Source organism: Archocentrus centrarchus, chromosome 11 (genome assembly GCF_007364275.1).
Source record: "Archocentrus centrarchus isolate MPI-CPG fArcCen1 chromosome 11, fArcCen1, whole genome shotgun sequence".
In the NCBI taxonomy this organism is placed as follows: domain Eukaryota; kingdom Metazoa; phylum Chordata; class Actinopteri; order Cichliformes; family Cichlidae; genus Archocentrus; species Archocentrus centrarchus.
The window spans coordinates 7,034,956-7,054,145 of record NC_044356.1 but is presented as its reverse complement, the minus strand read 5'-3'; the positions used below and the strand labels follow the sequence as shown (position 1 = coordinate 7,054,145).

The 19,190-nt window shown below is 46.7% G+C and overlaps 1 protein-coding gene across 1 annotated transcript in view; it reads left to right on the top strand.

The window, feature by feature from the left end:
- macf1a (microtubule actin crosslinking factor 1a) overlaps positions 1–19,190 on the top strand; it is a 218,825-nt gene that overhangs the window by 129,792 nt on the left and 69,843 nt on the right. The window contains 22 exon segments of the mRNA XM_030740649.1: positions 151–279; positions 360–437; positions 1,357–1,518; positions 1,728–1,832; positions 2,180–2,275; positions 2,395–2,520; positions 4,570–4,722; positions 6,926–7,080; positions 7,416–7,542; positions 7,646–7,829; positions 7,949–8,115; positions 8,413–8,591; positions 8,680–8,818; positions 8,922–9,115; positions 9,248–9,407; positions 9,494–9,577; positions 9,988–10,095; positions 10,192–10,290; positions 10,442–10,564; positions 10,662–10,753; positions 10,971–11,106; positions 13,180–19,134. Of these exon segments, the coding sequence (XP_030596509.1) occupies positions 151–279; positions 360–437; positions 1,357–1,518; positions 1,728–1,832; positions 2,180–2,275; positions 2,395–2,520; positions 4,570–4,722; positions 6,926–7,080; positions 7,416–7,542; positions 7,646–7,829; positions 7,949–8,115; positions 8,413–8,591; positions 8,680–8,818; positions 8,922–9,115; positions 9,248–9,407; positions 9,494–9,577; positions 9,988–10,095; positions 10,192–10,290; positions 10,442–10,564; positions 10,662–10,753; positions 10,971–11,106; positions 13,180–19,134 (8,751 nt within the window).

The following is a 19,190-nucleotide window of genomic DNA, read 5'->3' as shown; positions in this document are numbered from 1 at the left end:
TTTTCACATGCTATAAGATTCTGAAAATTAGTTACTGTGCTTTATAAATTTTCATCCTTAAAAGACAGTAGTGTATATTTTAAAGTTTTAGCAGAATAAAGACATTTATTCAGTCCTTTGTGAATCATCCTGTTGGTTTGTGTGTGTCAGGAGCTGCTGGAGCGTGCCGAATGGGGAGCAGACCTCGCCTCTATAGAGAAAAACCTCGAAGAGCACAACAGCATACACACTGCAGTGGAGGAGCTGAGGAGCGGCCTGCAGGAGGCGCGCAGCTACGAGGTACAGACGTCCCGCATATGTTTTGGGATCGATGCACTCGTGGTCTCAGTTTTAATGAGCTTCTCTCCCCCCCCCCCCAGACTAAAGTCTCCCCCAACTTCAAGAGCAGTTACTCTGAGACCCTGGCCAAGCTGGAGCACCAATACTGCAAACTACTGGTTAGTCTCAGCTCAGGGGCTGCGGGCGGGCGGGCGGGTGGGTGGGTGGGTGGGTGGATGTGTGTGTGTGTGTGTCTGCACTTCTTTGTTTCCCCAGATCACCCAGCTTTCCCAGTTAATCCCATTACAGCATGACACAGTTCTGCATCTGCCCCTAAATGTTCCCCTGTTTTCCTACTTTCTTCCTCTAAGAAGTACGAGCTTGTAGAATTTCCTCTAAATAAGCCATTTTAAATGCATTAAAATTCAGGAGAAAGAAGGAAAATAAACCACACAGTTGTGGTAGAAAAAAAATCTTTCTTAAAGGCACAGTTCACCCTGAAATCAGATTTATGTATTTCTCCCCCACCTGTCTGTATCACTAGCCCAAAGAAATGTGCAGCTGCTACCGTTACAGCTCAGCCGAGGGACAGTTAATGTTTATATCCTGTCCCGCTGACCACACGGCTCTCACCAGGTGTAGATGGACGGTTGGTGGGTGTAGTTTGTTAGAAGGAAAACCCTTCCTCCACAAAACTGCTCACTCAAAGGTTTCAGAGTCTCAAAGTAGCAGAAGACCTGAAATCTGTTTCTGTTCCAGTGAAGAGAAGAAACAAAAGTGGGAGAGTCGCAGCAGAGCAATGTAGACGGAGAAAAGCACTGCGACAGCATGCACGTCAGGTTTTGGGGTACACTTCCCCTTTAAGGAGTTACATGCAGGACGTTGGGCTCTTAAATGATGACATTTTAATGTGTAATTCACTTCCAGAGCTATCTTTGCTTTCTCTGATGGTCTTCTAGGAAAGTTCAGGCCCCACAGCACTTACTATTATCATCAGTATAATCCAAACTTGCCAGTAAGACGAAGGTTTTATTTATTGAACTGATTTGTCTCTGCACTGCTGATTAGCATGGGGTTTTGTTTGTGTGGTTGCCATAGGAACATTCGTCATGGCGCCTGCGGAGCCTGGAGAGCCTGCACGCGTTCGTGTCGCAGTGCACCGACGAGCTGATCTGGCTCAACGAGAGGGAGGAGGAGGAGATCGCCTTCGACTGGAGCGACAGCAACACCAACATGAACGCAAAGAGAGATTTATACAGTGTGAGTGTGAGGAAGAGGACAGACACGCACACATCGACGGCCTCCTCTGCCTCGAGCTGATGACCTTTGACCTCATTTGTTTTCCACGTGTATTAAACTCCAGATAAAAGTGTTGATTACGTCTAAAATATTATTGTCACACCTGTCCAGTGCTCTAAAAATATCCCGCCTTCACCTTTGACCTTCCTCTCTTCCCGTTCTGTTTGCAGGAGCTGCGGTTAGAGCTCGCTGACAAACGAGATGCGATGCAGTCGCTCCAGGAAACGGCCGCCCGTCTGTGTCAGGAGAACCATCCGGCCAAGCAGACTGTGGAGGTGAATGTCCTGATTTTTATTCATTAGGCTGGACGACCTTTAAAGTCTCCGGGTTTTTCCGGCTCACTTGTGTGGAACAGGTCGAGCAAACTGTTAACAAGTAGGAATTAGGATCCGCCTCTTAGTGAAATACTAGAACTGCACTTATTTGGGATTTGGTTTTCCTGCCGGTCTCGTTCCCTGTCACCGCTGAAAGCTGGAAACTGTCTGTGCTGGTTACCATCCTGGTTAGATAGATTACAGTTTATATGATCTGAGGCTGCAAAAATCTCACTTATGTCCCCTAAAGGAGCTCTTACATAAAGTTTAGCATGCCACCAACTCTCTGCCTCCATCTGTATCATCAGGCTTACAGTGCAGCCCTGCAGACTCAGTGGCAGTGGGTGGACCAGCTCTGCGTGTGTGTGGAGCAACATCTCAAAGACAACACGGCGTACTTCCAGGTGAGGCTGGAGTTCAGGATCATTTTCCAAATATAGAATTATTCTCATTTCTAAATAATTTTTGTGTCATTGAATACGAATCCATTTTTATTTTTGTCTTTTTTTTTTCCTCGTGTCAGTTCATGAGTGATGCTCGGGACTGTGAGTCATACCTCCGCCAGCTTCAGGAAACCATCAAGAGACAGTACAGCTGTGACAAGAGCAGCAGGCTGAGCAAACTGGAAGACCTGCTGCAGGACTCGATGGTAGCTGCACTTCAGTTTTCTGTCTTAGGAATAATATCCAGTTGCTTTTTTCCATACAGAGCAGATTTATTAAATTTATTATTTATTATTTATACAGATTTATTATTAAAATTCTTCACGTCAGCTCCCTGTTAATAAAATTCAGACTTTATTGGAGCTTCTTTTTTATTTCAGTAATGCTCAGATGAATCTGAAATGCTTTTTAAATTAGTACTAAATATAATAATAATAAATCGAGCATTTATGCTCCTCCAGCTTGTTTGCCCGGATGAATATCCTTGGGACTTTGTTTCCTGTCTTTGCCGGCACATTCATACAGTAGGATTTGTTGTGCACGTGCAGCTCTTTCATTTGACACACCTGTGAAACTCCTCAGGAGCAGTTCTTGGAGGTGGCGTCTTGCTTGAAGACACTTTGAAATCGAGACCGGGATGAATGAGGTTTCAAACCGCCAAATGTTCCAGCCTCCCCTCCTGAGTCACAACTGTTCCATGCAAACCAAAAAATATACCACGATAAGCATCTTAAGTAACATAGTTTTACCCCAATTAACTGGGTGTCCTCAGTCCGTGGCTCCAGCGCGTGTGCAGTGTGCAAACTTAAACATTCGGTGTATCCCAGACCGAGGCACCAAGAGGGATGATACGGCATTTTTCTAACATCAGAGACCTGCAGTAGACGAGCTGTTGGTGCAGCACCGTCCTCCTGATTGTTTTTGCTGTGCCTCAGGCGGCAGCAGCACCTCATGTGACACAGCAAAGTAATCTGTTAGAGTCCTGAATCATCCCCCCCGTGGCACATTTGAAAGCCTGCCATGTTTGCACCTAGTTCTCACATGCATACACACACACACACACACACCTCTGACTTGAAGCAGATGGCAGGGTTAGTGCGAGCATTGCTCTGCAGGCCAGAGCAGCATCCGTGTCCTCTTATTAAAGAGGTGTGTGTGAGAGCACGAGTGTGTGCGCTCAGCATTATATATATAGGGATGCTATAATCTCATGCTATCTGCTGTGTGTGCATCTGTCTGTCAGCCTGCTTGTGTGTTAAAGAAGTTTCCAGTTCATTATGATGGGAGGGGCCGACCAGTCCTGCAGGAACCTTTAAATGACACAACAAAAAACCAGCTGAACTTTTGTTTGACTCAGAATATTAAGAAAAAGATCCTGAATCATCCTTTTGACCCTCTTTAAGGTGGAGATTGATGTGTCTGTTTGATCAGACCTCTCCCTCTATTGTGACTGATTTCCTGCCTGATCTTTCCTTTGTGCGCTCATATTGAATGACTGCTTCATATGTGGTTAGTTGCACCAGATAAAATAGGTGTTTGTACGGAAACCTCTCCCTAAATGCCGTCATACCTGTTAAATTCGCGGTCTCTGGATATAATATTTGAGAGCTTTGCTCCTCTGCTGATCTCATTACCTTTACAGAAGTCCTCGATAGCCTGTGGTTGTAATTAACTTGAATTCCTCACGCATCCACGCTTTAATTTATGTCTGTGTAAATTATGTTTGTCGCTCGTTCTGGTCCCGCTGACTGCAGCGAATGCCGCCTCACTGTGAAATTCATTCCTGGGGTGTAATGTACAAAGTTATTAACTCTGTGCCTCAGACTGTGCCTAACTCTCACCTGTACCTGCCTGTTGTCTCCCTCTGAATCCTTAATGGCTCTGGGCTTCTGCTTTGGGGGGGAGACAGAAGTGAAATGTAATTCTGCCTGTCAGGGTGAAAAGCACCTGTTTAATGTTTATTGTTTGGGGGTCAGGCTGACACAGGCAGAGAATCGGGAAACATTGAGTTGCTCATCCCGGCAGCCGTTGAGCTGATATCGAAGGACTTGAGACAGGAAATGTTGATAATGTGATTTTGGTGGTTTTAACATCAACGCTCATCGTCTAAAGATTTAGTAAACCGTTAAACTGAGGTTACACCTCTGTAATCTGGACTGGAACGTCTGCTGCTCGATGGATTTCTACCCTACAGTAAAATTACAAGTGCAACATTCATAAGTTTGAATCTTTAATGATTTCTGTCCTTCCTGTAGGAGGAGAAGGAGCAGCTCATTGAGTATCGGAGTACAGTAGCCAGCCTCGTGGGCCGGGCCAAGACGGTGGTGCAGCTGCGCCCCCGCAGCGCAGAGAGCACGCTGGGAGCTACAACGCCCATCAGAGCCATCTGTGACTACAGGCAGATTGAGGTACGGCACCCAGAGCAGTGTTACTATACTTGATGAACATGCTTGTTGTCCTGTTAAAGAAAAAAAGTGTAGCCCCGGTTTGCCCCTCGCCACCAGCCGCCTCCCCTCGGTCCTGCACTCCCCCACAAAGCCCTCACTCCACTGCTGTTCCTTGAAGCTCGTGACCTTTGGGTTCAGGTTGATGAAAACATCTGAATGAGCACTGTCTCTCAGCCTGAGGTGGTCCTTAACCATGAATAACAAGTTACAAGTTTGGAAGCTGAACAGTCATAATTATGATGATTCAAATGTTATCGTTGAGAAAGTTCATGATTTTTTTTTCCTGCTCAGTCTTTGATAAAAAAAAAAACAAGTGAGCGTCACTCTCTGACTCAGCTGTGATGGCCTCTGGGAATCTAAAAGCCAATCAATTATACATCTGTCCCATCCTCTGAGAGCTTGGCAGGTCGTACAGCTGCCCCCCCCCCCCCCCCCCCCCCACCCCACAATGCTGCTATATTTAGCCTGCTGTGTGTTAGATTGCCCCCTGAAGCATGCTAGATGTGAGATCTTGTGTCCCGGTAAAGGAGGTGCTTCGGCCCTCCACCTCACTGATCTAAAGTAACATGAAGCTGAAACCTCCCACAGAGTTGACACATCTGGACAAACGTGCACATGAACCAAAAGTAATCTTTCTCTCCTTCACTTTCCCGTGTCTTCCCCTTTCTTTCCATACCCTCATCTACCTTTTTTGGCCTCCTCCCCTTCACTCCCTCCTCTTCCTCCTCCTCTTCCTTCCCTCTCGTCTGTCGGCTGGGGTGGCAAGACAAACGTTCAGGTATAGCTGCCTATATTCTCCCTCTCTCACCTCAGATTCTTACACTGCACACACTGTACTGCCCCTGGTTGCTGCTTTCTTATCAGCTGATTTCAGGTTATATCATTGTAATGCACCCTGTGCCCGAACTGTTAGTGAAGCTAGAGATGATGTATTAAATGGCTTTGGGTACCTTTCTTTTTTTTTTCCACCCTGGAACAAAAATCTGAATTATGTTTTTACAGGAAAATAGAAAATATGACCTAATTTAAATGTTGTTATGAAGTCAAACTGATGTTTGGGGATCCTTGTAGCAGGGATCTGGTGATGGTATGATCTCTCCAAAGTTTATTATGGTAACAGTCTTACCTTAGCCTCTGGGAATGACGGGAAAATTTTCAGGGCTTCCGGTATAGCCAGCTGCTATCCGGGCTAAGACTTCCTGTCCTGCGTGCCGGTTATTGTTTCTGAGCGTGGATACGTTTTAAAAGGCTGACTAAATGTTGGTTACATTGTTGTCAGACAGCAGTCAGTGGTTTGGGGAGTGCATTGTGGCAAATGCGTCACTCTTTTGCACTTTACATGGATGTTTCTCTTAATGCAGGCGGATATAAACGTGTCGGCACTTAAACTACCAACAGAAACCAAACGTGGTCCCTTTCCTGCAGATTGTAGATATTCCTATTCATGGAGAATCAGTTAATACAGTTGTTAGGTTTAGTCACAGATGGCTGTGAGGCTGAGATCAGTTGATAAGAGCGGGGAGCAATCTCTGAACTGAACTGAATTTAACCCCATCTGTGCCTCTCAGGCTCATTCAGTCAGTCAGAAAATAGCCTTTAAGTTTGGATATACATTCATGTATTAGGTGTATGTGCACAGCTTTGCATTATTGTTTGTGTGTGTGTGTGTGCAGGGAAGGGGTGAGAGAGGGTGGTGGGTGGGGGACACAGTACAGCGGTGATGTGCAGCCCTAACACTGGATTTTTGAGTTTGGAGCAGATTTGCTGCTTTCACAATCAGAAGCTTTACTGGTGCAAAGCAGCTTTCACACCACATGGCATCGTCCCTGCTCAGCTTCTCTAATATCATACCATGTTAGGGCTCCTTCTAACTTCATGAGGTCCACGTTTGCATTTTGTGTTGCATTTTGAGTTTTGTTGCTGTTGCGTTTTGGTTCACGTGTTTTCCTCTTTTCTCCTCTCTTGCTTTCTTCGCCTTCCATTCTGTCTCCATCATGTTTCCCTCACTTTGTGATACTTTCTCTTAATTTTCTTACTGTCCATCTTGTTCTCCACATCTGTTTTTCCAACATCTGTCTTTTCATAACCTCCCCTTCCTCCTCCAACCTCCGTTCGTGCTCCCGTCTGTCCTTCCCTCTCTGTGCACCTCGCCTCATGCTCTCAGATCACGATAAGTCGAGGAGAGGAGTGTGTGCTGCAGGACAACTCTCAGAGGACCAAGTGGAAGGTGATCAGTCCAACGGGGAACGAAGCCATGGTCCCCTCTGTGTGTTTCAGCGTCCCGCCTCCGAACCAGGAGGCCATCGACACAGCCAGCAGGTGAGGCACATACTGGAAATGTGGATTGGTGTTGTGAGTGCATTCTGGGTAATTACGCACAAATGTTGCAAAATTCCTCAAACCTTGGTCTGCAGGATGCTGGAGGAACAGGTGGAAGTGGTGCCGCCTGAACAACAGTCCAAACAATGTTGTAGATTATTGGACTCCTGATCTCAAATATATTACATCATTTTGAGACAGTTGCCACATTTTATTTATCAGGGTTTTAAAACTTTTTCGAATGGTGCTGAAATAATTTCTGATGAGACGACATTTGAATCAGAATCGAATGTGTTCAGTATTGTAGGGAGTAACCTTCATGCTTGTATCTACAGAGCTGAACAGCTGTACCAGAAGGTCATGTCTCTGTGGCATCAGCTGCACGTGAACATGAAGAGTGTGGTGTCCTGGCACTACCTGGTCAAAGACATCAGGACCGTCTCTGGGTGGAACCTGGACACGGTGAGATACTCTGTGTGTGGTTCATCACGGAGGTGGCTTTGGCATCTGTCTCGTTCACTGTGATGAGTTTCCGTTTGTGGTTCCTTCCCTTCTTTCCTCTCAGGTTCGTAGTCAGTCTCCGTCAGAGCGGCAGCATGTCCTCGATCACCTGGAGTCCCAGCTGGCCGACTTCCTGTCAGACAGCAAAGACAGCTCTGTGTTCACGCCGGCCGAGAGACGAGAGCTCGAGAAGGACGTTCAGCAGGCCCAGCAGCACTGCCAGGACCTGCTGCTTAACATGGAGACGGGTGAGTCAGGATTTAGTTCATCACTTTCTGATCTTTGACCAGACTTGTGCAGATAATCTGCATGTGTCAGAATGACAGTTGAAAAATCCTCCTCGTTCTCATCTTTCATTTTTGCTCAGTGGAGAAGGATGAGTCCGTCTCTCGGTCCTACCTGTCAGAGCTGCAGAACATCACCCTGTGCATTAACGAGGCCGAGCAGAGACTGATGAGGAGCATCGAGACTCCGCCTCACATCCTGCTGTCAGGTGACAGCGCTGACACCACCGTCCAGATTAGAGAACAGGAGGTGAGTTTGAGCGCCATCCGCTGGCTGCAAAGTGCTATAACACATTTTATCAGGACTCCTGAGCTTCCACGTAGCGTTACATGTATTTATGTTGTTGTCATCTTTGAGAAAGGCAGAGAAAAAAACACTCATGAGTTCATAGATTTGTTTCAGGATAAATCAGGAAATATCAGAGCTGCTGATCGTGACTGTTTTTACAGCTGGAATCGATTATGACTTAAGTTTGGGAACATTTATCAAAGGAAGTTATAATAATGAAGCTTTATTTCATTTAATTTTATTCACACTCTCATCCAGAAGCTGCAGTCAGAGCTGGACGGCCTGCGCTCCAGTCTGGGCGATGCGTCTCGTCGTTGCGTTAAATTCTTCGAGGAGAAGCCAACCTCGTCCAGCATCCCTGTCCTCCGCTCGGAGCTCAATCATGCTGTGGACAAGATGGATAAACTCCACAACCTCTCAGCTGTCTACCTCGAAAAGTTAGATTTTTCTCCTCCTCTGTCGTGTGAAGCTCTTCTGTTCTTTTTTCTCTGAATTATATGATTTATTGTTCTTTTCCATCTTTAGGTTAAAAACAGTGGAAGTCCTGATCCGTAGCCTGGATGAAGCAGAGAGCCAAGTCAGGAAGTACGAGAGCAGACTAAGTGAAGAAGACATTGTTCCAGCCGACACAACGTCCATCCGAAACCTCCGAGATCAGCTGGGGGTGAGCCTCACACGGTCACGTAAAAGCCTTTCCTGCCCCTGTAAAGAGAAAAAGCTCTAACCCGTCTTCTGCTTCTGTTGGCTCTCATTTTTTTTTTTTTCAGAGGTGGCAGGCCGAGCTGGCCGAGCAGGAGGGCATCTTCCAGTCTCTGCAGCTGGGAGTGCTCCGGGCCAAAGAGGCAGGGACCCAGCTCAGCCGGCTCCATCCAGACCGCAGCCCTGAAATCGAGCGCTACCAGGACAAAGCCAGTCAGATAACAGAGAGGTGGGGTGGAATCAAACGACAGATGGAGACGCGGTGAGTGAAGAAGCTTAAAAAGAAAAGGATGAGCAGGAGGACGAGTCGTGTGTGTGTGTGTGTGTGTGTGTCTGTGTTGTGAGGTCGTGTGGCTGCGAAATGTTCTGAAGGTAGTTTTCTGTTTTCCTGCAGACAAGCGGAGCTCGACGCTCTGGGGTCGTCCCTGCAGCAGTACAGAGACGGCCACTCGGCTTTGATCAAGTGGATCGAAGAGACGACGGAGAGACAAGAAAACACACAGCCTGGACAGATGGACAGCAAAGCGCTGTCTGAGCAACTGGCCCAGCAGACCGTGAGCACCACTAAATCCTTTCAGTCTGCGGAGGAATGACTCAAAGATTAAACATTTCTAAAGAATCGCTCTGTTTGTCTTTCCAGGCCTTGGTAGCTGAGATCGAACAGAACCAGACCAAACTAGACGAGTGTCAGACTCACTCCAAACAGTACTGTGCCTCCGTCAAGGTGAATTTGTCTTTTTAAACTCTGCCGTGGTTTATTACAGCCGAGACATAAAAATTAAAACTACACAAGCAAATAAAAAAATAACTAACATTTATAGTGTGCAAAAAATAAAAAGGCAAATATGAATTTTTAATTTTATTCTTTAATTTTATTGACACTGAGATGTCTGACAGTGAAACACATTAATCCTTTTTTTAAAATTTAAACTAATACAGAAAAAAGTAAAACAAAACTAACCTGAAATAAGAAAATCTGTTCTGAAAACTGAAACAGAATAAAATAAATAAAAACTATTAAAAATAACCCGGCTGCTGCTTTGTGTGTTGATCATTTTCACTAAGTGCTCGAACACTAAATGCTCAAACATAAAATAAATCTTTACTTAATTCTCCCGTGCTTTTATTGTGTAGGATTACGAGCTACAGCTGATGACGTACAGAGCCTTCGTCGAGTCGATGCACAAATCGCCTGTGAAGAGGAGGAGGATGCACTCTTCCTCTGATGCCATCACTCAGGAGGTACCGAGGGAGCGGTTTACGATCTGCTTTTAAGTTTGTGTGTTTTGTGTTTGACGCAGTCAGTGATGCATTTGTTTCTGGGTTTTATCTCCTCAGTTTATGGACTTGCGCACACGATATACCGCCTTAGTGACCTTAACCACCCAGCACGTGAAGTACATCAGCGATGCTCTGAGACGACTGGAGGAGGAGGAGGTGATGTTTCTTCTTCTCTCTGTGACTCTGTTGCATGTTCATGTGACTGCAGCCGCTGAACTGAAGAGTTATGACTATATGTGCTATACAGGGTGAACGTATGCAACTTCTAATGTTAATAGTTTCTGCTTTTGTCCTTCTTACTGTGCAGAAAGAGGTGGAGGAGGAGAAGCAGGCCAGGGTGGGCCAAGTTTCAGACCTGCTGGGCTGGGTCAAAGGCCTCCAGGGACGGGCTGGCGGTCCCAACGCCGAGTCTTCACTTGCTGCTCAACAGGTACCCTTTCTATGTTTAATGAATGTGAATAAGGTTGTTGTGCTGGTGCCTCTTTTAATGGTGCATGAAGATACATGAAGGTCTGTCTTTTGTGCAGGCCATCAGTGAACAGGTCGCAGCCAAGAAAGATCAGGTGGCTGAAGCTATAAGGAGCACACAGGTCTTCCTTCTGTCCAAACAGGCCAGCAAGTAAGTTAACTTCACATGCATGTGCACACACACACACACACACACTTGTTATCTTTTTCAAGCTGCAGTGAATTCACCTGAACTCTGAACTCAATGGCCAACTTGAAACAATCACATTATTCATGAATTTTATATGAAAGCGACTGAAAAATATTTGCAGACTGATGTTAAATGCCTAACTCGGACCTGCTAACCTCCTCCTTTGTTTCTGCTGCAGGCTGTCTCCAGAGGAGCGCGCTCACGTGGAAGCTCAGCTGGACGAGCTGACCACCACCTACAATCAGCTTTGCGACAGCTCCACCCAACAGCTGCAGCAGCTGGAGCAGCAGCTAGCCAAAGAGGAGGAAAGAAAGGTAGATCGGCCGAGAGGGTCGAGGGTGTCCGCAAATTTATGGCTAAAACGTATTCTGCTTACATGAACTTTAAAAAAAAAGAAAAAACTGCAGAGGTACTTTATAAAGGTTATTTGTGGGCCAGCCAACGATAGTCTGTCGTGCAGCATGTTGTGTGTTCACAGAGTGCATTTCTGAAAGCATCACCAGTATCGATGAATCTCACCCCTCGACTTGGTTTAACAAACACCGACGGCTCCTGTTCAGACGTGTATTCAGATCCTCTGTAATAATAATAATAATGACCATGTTTTTGGTCAACGTTGATAGAAACAGTGGGCGCTAAAATAAAAGACAGTTTTATTAATAAAGCTGGTGTTAAAGGGAAATGTGGGCACCAAAGGACAGAAATCCTGGAATCCACTGTCTGAACTGGGCCTCAGCATGGAGTGATCATCCTCACGTTGTAATCTAAAAGCCTGCAGTCATGTCATTAACTATCCCCACATCATCATCGTCATCATCATCATCATCAGAAAATGCTGAGCTGCTAACATGGGTAACACACGGCCTTTAGTGGTGCCGCACTCCATCAGAGCTGCCCGAGTCAACGAGGTGAAAGCTGTAGAGCTTTGCTGTCATTGGTAGAAACAGTTAAAGTGGAGCTACATACACGTTTCACCGTCATCTCAGCAGCTGCAGATAGTGTAGTTACTTTATGTGGTGGTTAAAACGCCACTGCATAAAGTCAGCACACTGCTTTTCTGCATACATTTACCTCATACAGACGAACGGGAATCACACATTCATAAAATCGCTCCTCCCCTTCATTGGAAGTGTGGATCCACCGGGTGCGTGAGAATTTCAGGTTCCTGACACGTCGTAGGTTCAACAGCTGCACTCGTAGTTCGATTCCTGCATAAATGTTTTAAGTGTAAGTGCACCAGAGGCCAGCTATGCAAAAACAAAACAACTTCACCATTTGAGCATGTTGTGTCCAGATCACACGTGTGTGTGTGTGTGTGTGTGTGTGTGTGTGTGTGTGTGTGTGTGTGTGAGAGTGTGTATGTGTGTGTGGGTGTGTGAATGACATTTTTGTGTTTGTTCTAATGCATACTATTAATGTGTGAAACTTTAAACCAGCATTTTGCTTGAAAATCACTAACAGCTGCCAGCGGGGAGTTGTGGACATCTGAGGATCAGAACTCAAAGCAGGACTTTGATAAACTTTGTTTCTCCATTCTGTGAGAACAGGTTAGCTCAGCTGTGCAGTTAGTTAGAGGGGATATCATGAGGTGTTAGCGCCCTGCCTATAAACATGTAATACATGCTGTATAGAAGGATAACAGTCTGTTGATCTGTGCACCTGAGCAGGTGCAGATCAGCATTGTGGGTATTATGATAAGCTGCCATATTTGCCCCGCCCCCAGTCACTGGGCAGTCTTAGTTCAGTATTTTAGCTGTTAGCGTACCTGAGCCTGCTCAGCTCAATGTGAGGTCAGCTGGAGGTTTCTGAGCCGTGTTAGGAGTCAGAATGAAGAGTGGCATGCAGAACGCTAACAACCAGCTTCTCACCTGTCGCGCCTCGCTCTGCCGAGCCATAAAGTGTGTGTGTGTGCGGCGGGACGGGCCCGTACGGTAAGTAGCGCTCGCTTTCTCTCTTACCGTTGCCGATAAGTTTTTCTTACGTAGTTTTTCTCATACTACTACTTCTGAATACTTGTGTGTTCCCCTCTTTGCTTCTCCCAATTTTAGAGCTTCTTTCTGCATTTTGTTACTATTTGCTTTGTTGCATGCTTACTGCTTGTCCTAGATTATTGATGGTAAGTATTAAAATGCTTTTTAATTTAAAAGAGAAATTAAGAAAACAAAAGTATAAATAAAGTGCTAACAGAGGTATATTGTGGTATTTTTAAACAAACTGTTGGTTGCGGGTTTTCTTCTTTTTTTTTTTTTCTGATTCTACAATCTGCCCTTAATATGCTTTAATATTATAGTGTCATATAATAACATATTAACATTTCATAATATACATGCTGGCTAAAACTGCCAGAATGAATATTAACTTTGATTTTGTTTTCTTTCTTTTTGCAGAATGAAATTGCCATTGCTGGAGTGATTGACCTGGGAACAGTAGAAACATTCCCAGTATTCCAAGCAGCCCGACGCGGTCTTATTGACCAGGACACCTGCCACGTCCTGCTGGAGACCCAGCTCATTCTGGGTGGACTGCTTCAGCCTGACTCTCCTGTCAAACTTTCACTGGAGCAAGCTCTAGCTCGAGGCCTAATTGACACCCACACCAGAGAGTCCCTCTCTGAGCTTGAGAGTGCTTTGCATGTGGTGGAAAATACTAAATCTGCGAGTGATGAACAGAAAGAAAATGCCCTGCCTGTAGTTAGAGCCATGGAGTCTGGGCTAATCAGAGAGGAGGTGGGACTTCGCCTTCTCGAGCTCCAGATGAATACTGGAGGCTTGAGACATTCAGCCGGAATAATGCTGAGTTTGGAGCAAGCCGAAGACAAGAGACTTCTGTCTCCCAGAATCCTAACCAAGCTCCAGTCGAGACGACACCACAGAGAGCTGATCGATCCAAACACAGCTGAGAAAGTAAATCTGTGTGAGCTGCAGCTGCGATGTGTCCTCGACGATGACTCCGGGCTTCTTCTCTTCCCTGTTAAGCAGCAGCCTGGAGGAACTGTTTGCCTCCGTTCTGGAAGAAAAGTCGGTATTTTCCGTGCAGTGCAGGAAGGACTGATTGATCGGAAAGTTACTGTACGACTTCTCGAAGCTCAGCTTTTTGCCGGTGGCGTTGCAGACCCGCGATCTGGCCATCGGCTGACGATTGATGAAGCTGTTCGCCACGGGCTTATGGACCAGGATCTAGCCTGCGCCATGTTAGCACGTCAACTGCAAAACGGGGGGATTCTGGACCCCTTCAGCGGGGAGCGCCTGGATTTAGAGGAGAGTATTCACAGGGACCTTCTCTCCCCTCGTTTGGCTCTGTTGGTCCTTGAATCTCTCTGGGCTTTTATCGGCTTGCTCTGGCCAGAAACTGGAGAGGTTCTACCCATTGCTGAGGCTGTTCAACAAGGTGTGATATCGGGGGATCTAGCAAGGAGCGCTCTGAGACAGCGGCATGCCATCGGGGCTTTGTACAACCCGGAGACCCTCCGGGTGCTGCCGCTGAACAGGGCCGCTGAAGAGGAATTGGAGCCCAGTGTGATCAGTTTCCTCAAAGAAGTCCATATTCCAGATGTTCTTTCCAGCATGAACCAATCAGGTACCCCATCGCTAAACCGCCACAGCTGGGGCTCCACCAGCTCCTCCTCTCCTCCGGCCTCTCCGCTGCCTCCACCATCTCCAGCAGGCCTTGTGTGGGAAACTACACAAACAAACGGGAAGGATCCTGAAGAACAAGCTGAACACAAGCTGCTGTTTCACCTCATGACTCACAGTTATGTAGATGCTCATTCTGGAAAACGCCTGGTGCTGCTGAACCCTGAGCTGATGCTGATAGTCAAGGACACTGGCGTGGTTGCAGGAGGATCTGCTACAGATAAGCAGAGTAGTTTGACCGATAATGGAGCGAGTGAAGATGACGGCAGTGGTTCCAGTTTGGTCACGCCGAGCAAGGACTTTGAGATCAGTGGTGCAAGCAGTCTAGAAGAAAATCACGAGGGTGACAAAGACAACAGATCACTGCAGGAACCATCGACAATGCAAGAACATGATTTGGCTGTTTCAGCTAAATATGAAACTGTTGATAAAACTGCAAAGGCAGATGAACAAGAGAAGGACGTCACCAGTCTGGACAGTTTAGTTTCAGCTAAACGCCTTAAAGGCACAGATGAAATGCTACAAACTGGATCCCAACCCACAGATAGCAGAACAACAGAAGTTATTCAAAGTGCCAGAGCGCCGCTCAGGTCAGGGGGCGATATTGAAGGGAAGACATTAAAAGACCTCATCCCAGAAATGAAAGTAAATGAAGATGTTGACTTAACACAGTCTCAAGAAAGGAAAGATGTAAAACAGACTGAATCAGATGTAAGAGAGACTGACTCAGAGAAAGCTAAACCTCAGGCTGATGTCCCTGAATCAGTGGTGGAGAAGCACAGGGAGGATGCTGAACTGGAGAGGTTAGTCCTGCAGCTCAAACAGGGAGGTCTGATGACAGAAGAAGGGGAAAAGCTGCTGCCAGACGAGGCTGTAGCCCAGGGCGTCCTTCCTGGCCATGCAGCTGTTAAATTAATGGCTCAGGCAGGTTTGTTTGGGGGGTTCCTAGAAGCCAGCAGTGGTGAGTCACTTACCATGGAAGAAGTCATGCAAGAAGGTTTACTAGATGAAGATCTAATGTGGGGTGTCCTAAAGTCCGATAAAACCCTCGCAGGAGTTGTGGATGTAGAGAAAAGGCAGATCTGTGGGGTGAGGGAGGCGGCTCAGGTGGGGTTGATTGATCCCAACACAGCTGCTCGACTTCTGGAAGCACAAGTGGCATCGGGGGGGATTGTTGACCTGCGTAGGGATAAGAAAGTCTCGGTGACTTTAGCAGCAAACCTGGGGCTGATTGAGGAGGACCAAAGAGAAGAACTTGCAGCACTGGAAAAGGCGTACAAGGGAAAGGATACAGACTCCACAGCATCCTTTAAGAAAGCCAGTTTACAGCTGCAGATGGAAGGACTTGTTGACCCAGAGTCCAAGTCTCCGGTTCCTCTAGAACTAGCTATTCAGAAAGGCTTAATTAGACCAGAGGAGACTTATCAGGTGTTGGCAAGGCAGGTAGCTGAAGGTGGTATAATTCACCATCCCTCAGGAATGAGGCTTCCGGTCTCTGATGCCGTTGATAGAGGACTAGTAGATCGGTCCATTGCTCCTGGGTTAGAGGAACTAGAGTGGGTCTACCAAGGAAAAGTAAGTCCTTCACTTCACCCAGAAGCTTTTGTTTTCCAAGCATCAACAGGAGCTATTTTCAAGCCTGACACTGGAATTAAACTAACCTTGACAGAGGCGGTCTCTAAGGGTCTTCTAGATGAGAACAAAGCCAGTGAAGTCATGGCGTGTCCCACAGTAACTCAGGGAGTGCTTGACCCCCAAACAGCACGCATCGTGCCCTATTCAGATCTTGTAAACCAGGGTAAGATAGATATTGAAACAGGGAAACGCTTCTTGGAAGTGAAGCCGTTCCGTGGTGTTCAGGATGAGCAAACAAATGAAATCTTGACCCTTCCCGAGGCCGTTGCATTACAGAAAGTGGACCCGGCCCCAGCACTCAGGCTTCTCCAAAGCCAGGCGGACAGCGGTGGGATCATCGATATCAGAACTGGAGAAAGGCTGTCCCTGCCTGAAGCCTCTACGAGGGGCTTAGTTGGAGCGGAAATGGTCAAAGAAATCGCTACCAACCAGTTTATGAAAGGAGGCTTAGTTGATCCAGCCACTGGACAGCGAATCTCAAGTCTCAGTGATGCAGTTGCCGTAGGATTGATATCTAGTAATGTGGCCTCAGAGATTCAGGATAAAGTGGTATCAGTAGAGACTGTGAGCAGTGAAGACAGCTCTACACCTGTTCCCTCATCAGATAGTACATACAGCCCTGCTATCATGTCATCATCAAGTCCAGAGAGTGCAGCAAACTGGTCTGATGTAAACATAGAGGAGCCCGTGAGATCTCCATTCTCAAAGAGAGGTTTAGAAGTTGCACAAGATGATGAGAAGACATCGAGACCTGTAGCTTCACATCAGTCAGCGTTATATGACACGCCTGCAGGAGAGGAGAAAGTAGACGAATCTGAGTCAGTGGAAGAAAAGTCTTTGAGACAGCCAGACGAGTCCATGGACGTCTTATTTAAGTTTGCAACTAATGTTGAGAAAAGAATCCAGCAAGCCATAAAAGAAATTGCACCACAGGACGAGAGTCTTCGCAAACAGGAGACAGATGAGACGCTGCAAACAGGTGATGAGCAAAGGGAAAACATCATCAGAGCTTCTGTGGGAGAACTCGAGCAGAAACGGATCTGTGATGCTGAAACAGAGTTACTGAAAGAGGGCGGTGGGGACATCAGTGGGGAACCTGAGCAGGAGGGAGGGAAAGAGTGTGTTTCTGAAGGTGGAGGCCTGACAGGTCCTGTGGTAGGAATGCTGACAGATGACCTGGAAAGCAAAGAGGGTGATGAACTGCCGCAGCTGGGTGAAGAGGAATCTGGAAAGGATGATCAGGCAGTGCAGAGAGAGGATGCCATAAATGAGAAGGCTGAAGTAGTGGAGAAAGAGAAGCCCTCAAAGGTCGAAGATTCAGAGATCAAACCCAGCACTGATGTTGAGCAGTCAGAGCAGTTACTGACGTCCGCATCCAAAGAGTCAGAAAACAAGAGCAAAAAGAAGAGGAAGAGTAAGAAGAAGGCCAAAGGTAAAGAGGCAGAGAGTGAAGCACGCCCTCCAGAGATCAAACATCCATCTCAAATTGATCAAACTGAGGCAGGAATGGGAGGAAAATCTGTAGATGTTACTGCAGCTGTAGATGAGCTTACATCAGAAGATACAGCTGAGAAATCTCAGCATCCCAGTCAGGCTGCTTCCAAAGGGCCTTCAATCCAAGGAAGTGACACAAGGACTGATGAGAATAATTTGGTACAACAGAGACAGAAAGAAGTCTTAAAACGAACCACTGAACCAGAGAAAGAGGGTCCTGAAATGATGCTGAAGACTGCAGGAAAGGGTGATAAGAGAGAGGAGATAAAAAGAGAGGAGCTGGAAGAGAAACCTGAAGAAAAGACTTTTGTTTCTGTGCAGCCAGAAAAACCAGACAGCATTCAGGAGGTGCAGAGAAGCAAAGAGCGAGAGCTGCCTCAGAAATCAACTCTACCAGACAAAGAGAAAGCGGCCCTGATCCTGAAGGCCAAAGAGAGTATTCTCAAAAAGGTGTTTGAAAAAAGTGTGAGTGAGAAACAGGCTGCCGAGGAGCTGCAGGCGCTGCGCAAGGAGGTGGGGAAGAAGGAGGGCAAAGCTACGCCTGTTGGTGGCGTACAGGCAGAGACAAGGGAGGAGGGAGTGGAGAGTGATGTTGTCACGAGATCCCGTGGTTCATCAGAGGACAGTAAAGAGGAGAGGAGTGTCAAGGCGGGCAAAATGAAATTGCCAAAAGTCACAGAAACCGTGACTGTGGAGAAATGTTTGATCGAGGAGACCACAAAGGTCAAACTATCAGAGGCTTCTTCAAATGGAAAAGAAAAGGGGACAAGTTTTGAAAAGGAAGACGCACAGAGAGACGTTCAGACAGCTGCTTCTGTCCAAGCTAAAGAACATCAGCCAAGTAAACAAAGCAAGAAGAGCAAAAAGTCCAAGAGTCCAAAAGTGGCAGAAAAAGTGGATCCTGAGAGGTCACTGAGCAAGGAAAAGGTGGAGATCACTACAACAGAAATCACCACAAAATCCACTGTGGAGAAAGCAGATCTGAGAAGCTCAGGTGTGACTGAGGAGCAGAAGGTGGGCAAACGTGATGAGAGGCGGTCACCTTCAGCTGGTGAGGAGGCGAATGAGGCGGAGCTGCCTGCAGTTAATATTCAAGCAGCTGAGACTCTTCAACCAATGTCACATTTACATCAAGCACAGAGACCCAGTTATCATGTTCAGGTGGAAGAGACTGCTGGTGGGAAAGATGAACTCCACTCAGGTACCGGAGGTGTGATCACATCCGCTGACTCTTCCCATGATGGATACGCTCAGCCCGAAGCTCAGCCCACAGCTCCTGATCCACAGCCTGATAAAACAGCTGGAAAAAGCAGAAAGAAGAAAAAGCAACAACCAGCTAAGGTCGAAAGGACCGAGACGCCAGAATCAAAATCTTTTAAAAACCAACAGCAGCATCGTGACGCCTCAGAAACACCACCTTTGCTCTCAGAAGATGCTTCAGCTGAGTCTGAATCACCCGCACTCCCCGAGTCTGATACAACCGCTGAGAGCTGGGGAGAGGAAGAGGAAGAGGAGGGGGGTCACTCCAGCAGGAGTTCAGAACATGTGTCAAAAACAGAGGGAACATCTGTGACCGCCAAGGCAAGAAGAACTTTTATGAATATTTTAAAAAAGGTTTTAAACTGTGTTTGTGTGGT